General features: G+C 36.5%; 1 protein-coding gene across 2 annotated transcripts in view; it reads right to left on the minus strand.

Annotated features, from left to right (window-relative positions):
- The window catches only part of LOC145265587 (uncharacterized), a 140,286-nt gene that overhangs the window by 20,305 nt on the left and 107,533 nt on the right, over window positions 1–12,448 (minus strand). For both annotated transcript variants that reach the window (XM_080121595.1, XM_080121596.1), the window contains exon 4: window positions 9,688–9,811. In XM_080121595.1, coding sequence (XP_079977721.1) covers window positions 9,688–9,811 — 124 coding nt within the window. The remainder of the gene's footprint in view (window positions 1–9,687; window positions 9,812–12,448) is intronic.

A 12,448-nucleotide genomic window follows, 5' to 3' on the forward strand; every position in this document is an offset into this window, starting at 1 on the left:
GCACATGAAGATGCGACAAAAGTACTTCATTTTAGGATGTATTTGGCTTTTATACAGATAGAGATGCATCTGATGAGGTTGGAGGTTAGATCGATCAAACCAGCATAACAACAAAGATGCGAACAGTAATCCAACTATTCCAAATTATTAATCTTCATCTCAAAAATTCCAAACATAAAAATGTTTTTCATATCATTTGGATTCTTCAGATTACTGTTCCCATCCTGAGTGCTATTTCCACGTTTTTGTAATTAAAAAGTAATACAAACCTGACTGTATAAATCGTACCGTCCGTTTCAGGAACGGGATAAAGAAACAAGAAATGTCTGCTCCTGATATTTATGGATTGGTGGTCATGTGCGGTAACAAGAGTTGGGGAAATATGCAAATGAGATGCAACCGGGTTCCGACAGATGTGTGTTGGGGTTTGATACCGAAAATTGTGAGGAGGAGAACACAATACTAACATATTTAACTGCAGTTTTGGGAATCTTTCAGTTGAACTTGGGAATCTGCATTGAATCATTTATTTAATCCATGGGGGTAAAATGTTCTTGTTCTGTCAGTCATGACTGGATGGAAGTCCTAAGTAATTTGCAATTGTATTTTGAGTGTTGCCCAAGCTAAGAATAGAGCTTTCAACCTCCAGAAGAGTGTAACTTTACAACTGAATTTTACCAAGTACTTTATCCACTACGCCACGTGTTCTTGTGTAATAAAAACGATAAAAGGTAAATGCAAGTCTTTGAGGAAATATCAGCAAAGGAAATAATTAATGGTCTCCGTTCAGTCTCGAGAGACAATGGATACCCTCTATAAGGGTGTCTGTGCATGTGATTGTGAAGCAAGGGTTGCACAATTCTAACCCGACTTCTCCCGAGTCAGCACTGGCTGAATTAAGTGGCAAGAAGTCTGGGACGATTGGAAACCATATTGAGATAAGTGGAGAGCACATACAACATTTGGTATTCAAAATGGTCAGCTATTTTAGTTCTGACCAGGCTCGACGTCACTTAAATTTGGTGATATAATGGGAACTTGTGTGTCAACGTGATGGTGCATATATTAGTAAAGTTACATTAATGTCTAGTGAATTCAGAATAAAAAGATGTGAAAATTTAAGAGTCGAAAAGATGTCGCAGTTAACACGTGAAGATGAAATAGACAATCATTTCCAAGGAGAAAATCTATAATAATCAGGAGCGATTAGAAATGTCAGACTGACAAAAAAAAACAAAAAAAAACCGATCACGTTTAAACAATAAATCTCGCTTGTCAGTCTATGAATCTTAATAATACAAAAAGAATAGAAAGCAAACAGACGACAGCTGCTTTAAGGACAGAGAAGTTTGGAAGACGTTTACGATGTAAATAATGCACCTTATATATGACGCAAGTTGTAAATATTCGGCATTGTCCAGGATGCAGTAAGGCCATTTGAGTCTTTAATTTTTTATTTGGTTTACACATTTTTAAACTTATGCAAAAAAAAGAAAAGAAAATGTCTTAAGCTAAACAAGCTGAGCATGCGGGGTTCGATCAATGGCAGAAATCAATAACTGTACAGATTTGCCATTTCTTATTGAAGTGATTGAATATTAATCATCAATGTGTGTATGCATGACTGCAGAGTGATTTTACTTCATACAATACATTGTGGAACGATAAAATTATCGCCCTAGAAAAGACAACAAGATTCCATTTCCGTTTGATGAAAACCAGTTTTCTTTTCTTTTGTTGTAGACTATCTACTAGTTGGCAAGTTGTATACAGATCCTAAGCCCGATAGGAGCCTTCTATCATGTCTGAAAGTGACACAATGTTCAACGAGTAAGATCGGGGATGCACCACTGTACAACTCATGCTCTCTACCGATCCAAGCTATGACAACAGGACCATTGCCAGCACCCTCAAAATGCATTGCTGGATTGCCACAAATAACAGGGACTTGCCCAGGCGGATGAAAAAAAGTTTCCAGCTATGGTTGTGGTCTTTGGTGTAGTTTCAAATGAGGGCCACATCATGCCATTTGGTGATATGTCGAGAACATCACAAACACGACCTCTCACAACAACACCAAAGCAAGCCTAATCATTTTCTGAAGGTAGCGGTTTCAATCCCACCCAAAGCTGGTCAGAGGATTAATTGGTCAAACCGTAGTAAGACGACAACAACTATGGAAGGCAGTAATTGCTGTGGATGCAGTTGGGAGACTCAACATTCGTATCCCGCCGTGGCTAACCACCTGACGAAGACCAGAGGAATAATTGTCCGAAACGTCATGAAACAACTTGAAGGTGAGAATAATAGTCCGCAAATAATTAAATAATGATGGACTTTTCTGGAAAATAATTTTGAATAGAAATAATAGTAAAAGCAATTCCCTAATGTAATATAAATCAATTGAATAATCCCTGGCTTTCTCACTCACATAAACACATAAGGCGGAAGAAAATTATCTGGTTCAACCACCCCTCCCCCATATAATAACAACATTAAATTGTATTATAATCTCATATTGTATGATGCCAAACTTAGCTCAAACCATAATTACACTGAATAGCAAGAACATTAAGACTGATCAATCAATCATGTCACTCAAACCTTTAACAATATTTACTCCAACCTTTAACAGTATTTACGATAAAATAAATTTTCTAAAAACTTCTATTTATTAATAAAATTTGTTTTAATGCATGTAGGTCTTAAATGAGTAGGTAATATAAAAATAGTTTGAGACTTAAAAATGGAGGTCAGCGCTTATAAAGGCTCAAACACCACTTAAGGATAAAGGTTAATGTGTCACGGGGCCAAAGAGACATGATTATTGGAAATGGTGGAACTTGGGTATGGTTTGTATATTTAAGAGAATGGCTCAACAAGAACTTGTTCACACACTTATGGACAGCCATGTTATAGTCAGCTAGGAAGAAACCCCATAGTATTGTGTTCCGCAGACATGCAGTTCTTGGAAAGAAACTTTGATCATGGAATTTAAGCTTTAAGTATAAATAGATAAGGGAAATTGTTAGCAGTTGTTGTAGCTAGATCAGTGTTTGCTGTGAATGTTCTACAGAGGGGGAACGTAGATAGAAGCTCAGGTGTGCACTTGCCATAAAAATAACGATAGAGCAGGGATAGCAAAACTTGCTATGTCTCTTCTGTGAAAAGTGCTCTGCCAAAGTAGCTCCAGTTCTCTCCAAACTTTACAACAAATGCCTTAATGAATCTTGCTTTCCAAACTGCTGGAAAACTGCTTCTGTGGTACCAATTTTTAAGAATTCTAGCGAAAGAACTGACCCATTAAATTATCGCCCCATTAGCCTCCTCCCACTTTTCGACAAAATATTTGAGTCCATAATTAATCAAGCTCTAGTCCATCACCTTACAGATGCTAAATTTCTGACTGACCAACAACATGGATTTAGGCAAGCCCATTCAACAGCAGATATCCTATCTGTAATTTCTGAACGTATATACCATTCACTGGATAAAGCAGGAATGGGTAGAGTAGTAGCTCTAGATATATATAAGGCTTTTGACAAGGTATGGCATGAAGGTCTTCTCAGGAAAATCAGATCATAAATGACCTCCCTGACAAAATGACCTCTGAGATGGGTATCTATGCTGATGACACCACGTTCTATAATAGACACGACAGGAAAACAACTGAATACATATCTAGGAAAATGGCAGAAACACTAGAGGATGACCTCCAATCTGTAGTGGAATGGGGACAAAAATGGATAGTCACATTCAATGCTGCCAAGACTAAACTTGTTTCCTTCAATAATTACAAGAAACCTTCTCTACCACCAATAGTAATGGCCAAAGATTCATTAACTGAAAGTACTTCTTTTAAACTCCTCTGCCTAATGTTCACAGGAAACATGAGCTGGAACAATTACATTGAGAGCATTGCCAGGACTGCTGCGAGGAAGGTAGGCTCTTTCTACTGTGCTAGAAAGCTACTAACACTCAAAAGTATCCTGTACCTCTATAAGGCCACCATTCACCCATGTATGGAGTATTGTTGTCATATTTGGGCTGGTGTATCTATTAGTATCTCGCTCCTAGACAAGGTCCAAAAGAGAGTCTCCAACTTAATAGGTCCTGAACTGTCATCTAAGCTTTAGCCTTTGTCCCACCGATGAAATGTAGCATCCCTCTGCCTGTTCTACAAGTATTTCAATGGTGAATGCTCTGATGAACTGCAAGCACTTGTGCACCCACAACGTAAACACCCTCGACAAACCCGACAAGCAGCTAAATCCCACCCCTACACAGTAGAGATCAAGAGAGCTTTCTACTCCAGTAGTTTCTTCCCCAGAACCGCTAGACTTTGGAATTCCCTTCCGGATCCCTGCTTCCCCAACTGTACTGACATGCAGAAGTTCAAGTGTAATGTGAACCGACATCTTACTGCCCAAATCCCTACATAGTATGCCAGTAGATCACGTGCCCGATTGTAGCCCCCTACACCAAAGTGGCGATGTGCCTTGTTTGGGGTGAAAATGTAATAAAATTTTTTTTTTTTAAATAACAGAAGTAGAGTGGAGAAGAAAGTTTTACCCACTAGATTTCAAAGCCAGTTTTGAACCCTGTGAAGGCAGGGAGGAGTACACCTAGCAGTTTCTCTGCAGCCGTGGCTACAGTAGAAAAATAATGTCAGCATTAATAATGATTACATAAGTCGAATACCAATTGATTAACGATAACTTTGAATTTTTGTAACAAGGTGTCTCAAAGTTTGCATTGCAGCCGGCCTCCGTCGTATTCATGAGGTCAATCTTGTTATATGGAGCAGATGGAATCATAAGCATTTTTATTTTAATTTTTTTCAATGGTAGTTTTCATATTTTCTTGCAAGGCAGACAAATATAATATCGTATAGCAAGAAGATCCGATTACAAATCCGAATAATAACATGCAAATTGCAGCTGTTTAAAAAAATTATAGGATTATTATCACAAAAAAATGTATAGTTTGCTGAAAGGTTTTTGTTTTAAATTTATTATTTACATATTATGGGTCAAGTGTTGTTTTAGTTGGTATATTCATAATGTTCCAGCTTTTGTATTCTGCAGACACGTTCAGAGGAAACAGTAAAATCAAGGATAAAGATTTGCGATGAGAACAAGCGAAGCATGAATGGTCCCCCGTGAGTACACCGTGAATGAAGCATAACAAAATGACCAAGTTCAGCACCCCCCCCCCCATTTAGCCCCAAAATCCCCAGGGGATGTCAAATCCTAGTGAAAATGAACAAACGGTGCAGTTTTAGGCCTTAACATATGTAAATTTGAGTTCTGCAACATGCAAAAAAAGAAATGACTAAGTCCATCATTTGCACACACCCCCATTTAGCCCCAGAAGTCGTAAAGGCCTTAACATATTTAAATTTGAGTTCAGCACCATGCAAAACTGCTAAATAGACATACACAGAAAATTTTGGACAAATATGGTAGAATAGCCCCAAAAATAGAGTATTTTTATTAGCCCTAAAAGAGCCGCTGGGGCACACGCAAGTGTTACCGCGAAGTATAGACAAACAGAATTATAAAGAAATCAATTACTTAAAACTCTTCAGAAAGTTTTATAAAAATCCAAGGCATCAATTGTTTTTAATAAGCACAAAAGTGTCAATTTTAGCCATTTTAACCCGAAAAGCACCAGGAAGGGGGGTGGGTCACAACCAGAGTTTCCCCGGAAAATTTGTTCTGTTACTTTTTTTTACTCATATCATGTTTAATGTTTGTGTAAAATTAAAAAAATTCCAAGCTATAGTTATTGAGAAACATACGGATGGACGAACAGACAACGGTGAATTTACAGGTCCATCCTCCTTTTGTTGGGAGACCAAAAATATTTTTGTTTTTTTTTTTTGGAATCCTTTGAGATGAGACATTAGAATTTGCGTATTCATTCCTTTTTGCAGACTGATATCCTCATCTTCATAGTTGTTATTGCTTGACCACGTTTTCGCCAACTCATCCTCTGGCCTTCTTCAGATAACACAACATTGGATTCATAAGGCCATAAAATCCAACCTTCATTGCCCTTCAGAGCTCATGGCATAGTGGATAGAAACACCGAGTCTCTATGGTTCCAGGTGAGCATTATCTGAAGATAGAGATTTCAATCCTACCCAAGCAGGCTAAAGGATTAGTTGGCCAAATCGTGGCGAGACAACAACTATGGAAGGCAGTAATTACTGAGGATACAGTTAAGAGAGTACAAAATAGACTTTGTGGTTTAGTGGGGGATGCCCTTTTCTCTTCCCTGCAACTTCTCTCCCACAGAAGAGACGTTGCGGGCCTGTCTTTGTTTTATTGTTATTTCCATGGCAGGTGCTCGTCTGAGCTCCAATCCCTCGTCCCCCCCTCGCCAATCTTTCATGAGAAACACCAGTCTGGCTGAAACTACTGTCAATAATTTTCCCACTCTCTATCTGTGCCTAAATCAAAACATAGATTCCATGAGCAAAGCTGCTTTCTTAGAACTGCACGCCAGTGGGACTCTCTGCCGCTTGCCTGTTTCCCACCTGACTACAACTTGGACGTCTTCAAGTCCAACATAAACAAACTCCTGACAAACCGCCCCCTTAAGTAAGACACTATCAAAACCCCCAATACTAATGATTACTACAATACTATCTCACTGATTACTGTACACGCAATAACTCTTATCCCTGAGTGGCCTTCGGGCCTTGATAAGTGGTGACCCCCATGTAAAAAAAAAAAAAAAAGATTCCTATCCTATCATAATTAATCACCTTGAAGAAGGCTACAGGATGAGTTGGCCAAAACATGGTGAAACAAAAAACGGCAATGAAGATGAGGATAACAGTCCGCAAAAAGAATGAATGCCCAGAAAAAATAATATTTTGAAACAAAACAAGCCGCGCGTGTGTTCCCCCTTTTGTGCTGCATGTGAGATGACGCCACAAAAAATAGTGACGAAGTAATGAATGTGAGAAGTGTGAAGGGCCAATGTTGCCGTCATATTTTTGACAAGTTTCAGAACAGTTTAATGGATGCCGCAAAATTATGGGGTAAAAAAATGTCATTTTTTGCAATTTGAGGGCATTTGTGACCCCCTTTTGAACTCCTGTGAACACAGAATTCCAGTGAAAATGGACAAACAGTGCAGTTTCGCGCCTTAAGACATGTATATTTGAATTCAGCATCATGAAAAAACCACTATATAGTCAAACATCTAGTTTTTGTTGGGAAATATGAAAAAAGAGCCACAAAAAGGGGTTTTTAGCACTATAAATCCACGGGGGGTGCAAACCAGAATTTTGTCAAGGTCACCCATACTGGATTTATATTAAGAACAATGGGCTCCACATTTTGGCCAAGTTTCAGAAAAATCTAATCGATGGATCAAAAGTTATGGGGGAAAACATGTAATTTTTGGCCATTTGGGGGCATTTTTGACCTCTTTTGAATCCCTGGGGACATAATGGGAAATTTTGCAAAAAAAAATTTTTTTACTGTGCATATCTTATTTAATGAAATACAATTTGTAGCAAAATTTTAGGAAAAACTAATGGACGGTTCTCTGGCAATCGTCTGGACTGACAGACGCCACTGAAAACATAGGTCCTTTCCGATAAATCGGGGACTATTTTTTAATAATGTATGTAAATACATTAAATTACAGACTTACTTCCCTTTTATTGGAACAAAAATAGAAAATTTATGAGAACACAAATGACAATTTCAAAAAATACATCATGAATTTCAAGTACCAGCAACAGCAGGTAGAAACATTCATATCTTTTGGATTACTATTCTTATATTGAGCATTATTTTCAAGTTTCGCTAAAATCAGGATGGCAGGAAAAAGACAGGATGTTGCCCGGGTGTTTGGAGGTGTGTTGAGAAAAAAAAAAAAAAAGAAAAAGCGGTAGTAGGCAGGCAGGCTTGAACCTGTACCGCAAAAGAAGGAAAACAATGTGGAAAAAAATAAAATAAATAAAAGTTACGTCTTTGCTGTTGCGTCCATCGCCAAATAAGTGACAAATGTTTAAATTAAGGCTAGTCAATCGAAAAGAGGGGATGACTTTCGAAAATATCAGCGAAAAAAATCAACTCATTCCTGTAGAAAAGTGCCCAGTTGAGAGTGAAGGAATTAATGTTTTTAGCCAATTTTTCGATATTTGTTGTCCGAGAGGTCGAGCTTCAAAACGATACCGATCTCGTAATAATCTGTCACCTCTGTCAAAAGTTTTATACATACATATATACATTTAAACAGACAGGTGAGATTTATATTATAGATGATAGACGTCCAAGGATAGAGTACTGCTGCCACATCTGGGCAGGAGCTGCGAGAAAGGATTTTTGAGGTTTTCAATTTAGCTGATGACCAGCAACATTACTTTCGCTGTACATTTCACTGTACATTTTGCTAAAACATTTTTCTTCTGAGGATAGTATGCATTCTTTGAAACACCACAGAGTAAGGAAATTTTCGTATCTCGTGTAGAATATTAAATGTTGTAATGTTGATTTTAGAAAATTCTAATTTTTCCATTTTATCCCAAAGCTCTATGCTGAATATTGAGCATTTTCATCTGATTAGGATTGTTCTATAAATAATTATTTTAACATTAACATTTATTTTGTAAACTTTAATTTCTCAACTAATCTATATATTTATAAAAATGAAAATGTGTGTGTGTGAGGACACTTCTCAACCTATATACTCAATGAATTTTTGATCTGAAGATATAAACTTTGGTATATAGGGTATTCAGACATGTGGAAAACTTGTGAATCGGTTTTTATCCAGAAAAAAAAAGCTGCTTGGGGGTAAAAATTGAAACATTTTGAAAGTGTAGGGGGTGGGGAATTGGATTTTTATCTGTTAGACAACTGTTTCATGAATGTGCATGTGCGAATCATACACATGACAGCTTCCTTATGTTAATAAGTAGGTTTGAAAACACTTTTTAAAAATTGTGTCAAACTGGCCTAATGGTTATCATACTTGACTCACTGTCTTAAGGTTTTGGTTTGGATTTTCGCTTGAGTATTTTCATTTATGTAGAAGAAATGAACTGTTTAGAAAATACTCGCATGCACATGTATCAATTTTTTTCCGTTTTTTTTTTTTTTTTGTTTTTTTTTAAGGCATTTAACGTTACGTTTAATACCTATGGTATTTCTGTTTATAATAAATAAAAATTCTGCATTAATTAAAACATAATATTTATGCATATTTTATGACTGGGCAACGCTGGGAAGCCTGCTAATATGTATCACACACACAAAGGGTCAGTCTAAAAATAATGCCTCCTCCTTTTAATTCAGCCCAAATTGATCAGAAAGGCATGCAAATCGCATGACTGAACTTATGCATTTATGACCTGAAAGTTTCATCTCTTTGTTGCAGATATTGATGGTGTGAGACTAAGATAGCAACTCCTGTCATAAATATCCGTCAGAATCAGAGATGCATCATTAAATTCCTGGAAAAATTGTATGAAGGATGGTGGTGACTATGTAAAAAATAAATTCCGAAACAAAAAAGATCACTCGTTTTAATGGTACCACTCCCGTCTTTGCAGCTCTTCAACATTTGGAGTAAAAAAAAAAAAAAAAAAAAAAAAAAAGAGGAGGCTTTACTTTTGGAACAATACTCATATCTGCAAAAGAATTTTCTTCTGATACTTACAAAGAGTTTTTGTTCAATTCATCCTGATGAATGCTAATATGCTTTGAATTGGTTATGAAGTTTGAAAGTGGCAATACTTTCGCAGACAGCGGGAGATTTTTTATCAGAATCCTCCTTTCATTATCTAGAAAAAAAAAAAAGATAGAAATAAACAAACATAAACAAAAAACAAAAAAAAAAAAATGAATACGTGTGTATATTGGTGATCTTTTAAACTAACGCATTTCAGGTGAAAACATTATTACACACTTATGAAACATGATGTGTTGGATATTTGGCAGGTGACCCCAGGAAGAGATACAAAGTTCTTGTGCACACTATTCTCCTATACAGATGCAAAACCTGGCCAGTACGAGTTTGTGACCTGCACAGACGGGAAGTTTTTGACTGCATCCATCAGGTTCGCTGGCACCAATTTGTCGAAAACGCCACCATCTGTTCACGCTGCCAGATCCCATCCCTCACAGACACTCCTTCCCTAACCCCTCAAACAAACCGTCCTTCCAAAACATCTCGATGGTTTGGTTACATCCACACTATTATTTATTATATTTTAAAAATTTAAGCTAAAATAACGTTAATGAATCCAGGGCATGCCAATTAGGTACAACTAGCAAGGAAACTTGATATTGCTTGAGATTGATGATCAACAAATGTATCACACTATCATATTTTCATTGTCATCAAAATCGGTGAAATCGCCCGTTTCTCAATCAAATCGACTGATTGTCTGTTCTAGTTGGAGATCCATTGCAGTGCACTGCGAGGAAGCTTAACATGCCTCCGCACAGTAATTTAGTCCACTATACATTGTAGTTTATATTGCACTGTAGAAAGCCTACTGTTAATTTTATAAAATTATTTTTTACTGGCGTGGGTGCCCGGCGTTGCCCGGGTGTTTGGAGGTACATGTTAAGCAAAAAAAAAAAAAAGTGGTAGTAAGGAAGCAGGCTCGAACCCGTACCACAAAGGAGGAAAAGAATTGGGGGGGAAAAAACGTAACATCTTTGCTGTTACGACTACCGCAAAACCGGAAGTGACGGAGGTTTAAATTAAGGCTAGACAATCGAAAAGAGGGGATGACTTTCGACAATATCGGTGAAAAAAGCGACCCCTCTCTGTACAAAAGTGCCCAGTTGAGGGTGAAGAAATTAATGTCTTTAGCCAATTTTTTCGATATTTGTCGTTTGAAGCGTCGAGCTTCAAAACGATACTGATCTTGTGAAAATTAGTCAACTCTGTCGAAGGTTTTAGGCAGACCTGCAAACATACATACATACATTTATATATTGGTAGCTCAAATTTTCAACCAAAACCGATTAAAAAGCTTGCCCTATCTCTGAATATTCTTCATGTAAAATTTAAAATGTTTACACCAGAAATTGTCTGAGTAATTTGGTAGAAACCGCAGAGGTCAATCTTTTTTTTTAAACTTTGACCCCTATTATGTATGACCCCTTAACATTTATTGTTTTGGGCTCAAATCAAGTTATTAAGTTGAATCCATGTCCAAGGAACCTATGTCTAAAATTTCAATTGTTTATCCCCAAAATTGGCGGAGGAGTTTGGTAGAGTTCTCAAAGGTTAAATTTCTGGCCAAAAACAGATTACAAAGATTTTCCTAAATCTCCATACCCTGTATATCAAATTTCGAGTCTGTAGACTGAAAATTGACAGAGTTATTGTGCAGGGACATGTACACAGAAAGACGCAGACAGACACTTTCACAGATATATAATGGTTTTAATTAAAGTTTTGGTACTTGTACAGTTTAATCAAAACATTAAAAAATGAAAATATTGAAAAAAAACGGTTATATTGCACATATCCTTTATGGAATGAAGTTCTCCGGAAAAAAAATTTCACTTAATTTCATCAAGTAGGTTTTTTTTTTACAGCGAAAAAAACATTTGTTATGATACCGAGCAAAAGGTTCGATTTTTAGGAAGAAAAGCTAGAATTAAAGATGGGGAGGGAGTGTCGGTACTTTGAATTGAGTTATCTCCCCGTGGCGTGTTTAACAAATTCCATAATGACTGATTTCAACACGCTCTCATAAGAACATGTTTTTCCACTGTAAAAAAAAAAAAAAAAAAAAAAAAAAAAAAAAAGGAAAAAAACTACTCAATCAAAGTAAATAAAAAATTTTTCCCGAGATCTTCAGTCCAAAACAGATATGTACAATATAACCTTTTTTTCAATATTTTCATTTTTTAATGTGTTGATTAAACTGTACAAGTACCAAAGTTTCAAATGCAAAAGTTTCAAATGTAAAAAGTACCATGGTGCAATTGTGCTTTAAACAGAAACATTCATTTCGAACCTCTCCCTTTGATATCAAAGAACCTAATGTTGATTTTATATGTCAGGTCTTTTGGCTTGTGTGGTAATAAAACTTCTTAAATGTACTTGTGATGTTAGGTTGTATGAGGTGTTAACTTTAGTCAAAATCAAATATTCCTTTTCTTTCATTGGATTATTTTGATTATCGATACTTATTGGAGACATTCCGATACAAAACTTATCTAAGAACACTGTTGAACACATAAAGTACCTTTGTGTGAAATTTAATAAAAATCGGACCAACCGTTTTAGAGTCTATAGAAAACTCATACACACAGTTCCTTTTATATAATAGTAAAAGTTTTAATAGAGATTATAATACAGTATAACTCCTATAATTTGAACATCCGCTTCATCCAAATTAGAAGATGCTGTTCAAGTTTCATGATAAAAAAATGTGCTGCAGTTAACTTTAATT

Source organism: Euprymna scolopes, chromosome 40 (assembly GCF_053919585.1).
Source record: "Euprymna scolopes isolate OS-2025 chromosome 40, ASM5391958v1, whole genome shotgun sequence".
In the NCBI taxonomy this organism is placed as follows: Eukaryota; Metazoa; Mollusca; class Cephalopoda; order Sepiida; family Sepiolidae; genus Euprymna; species Euprymna scolopes.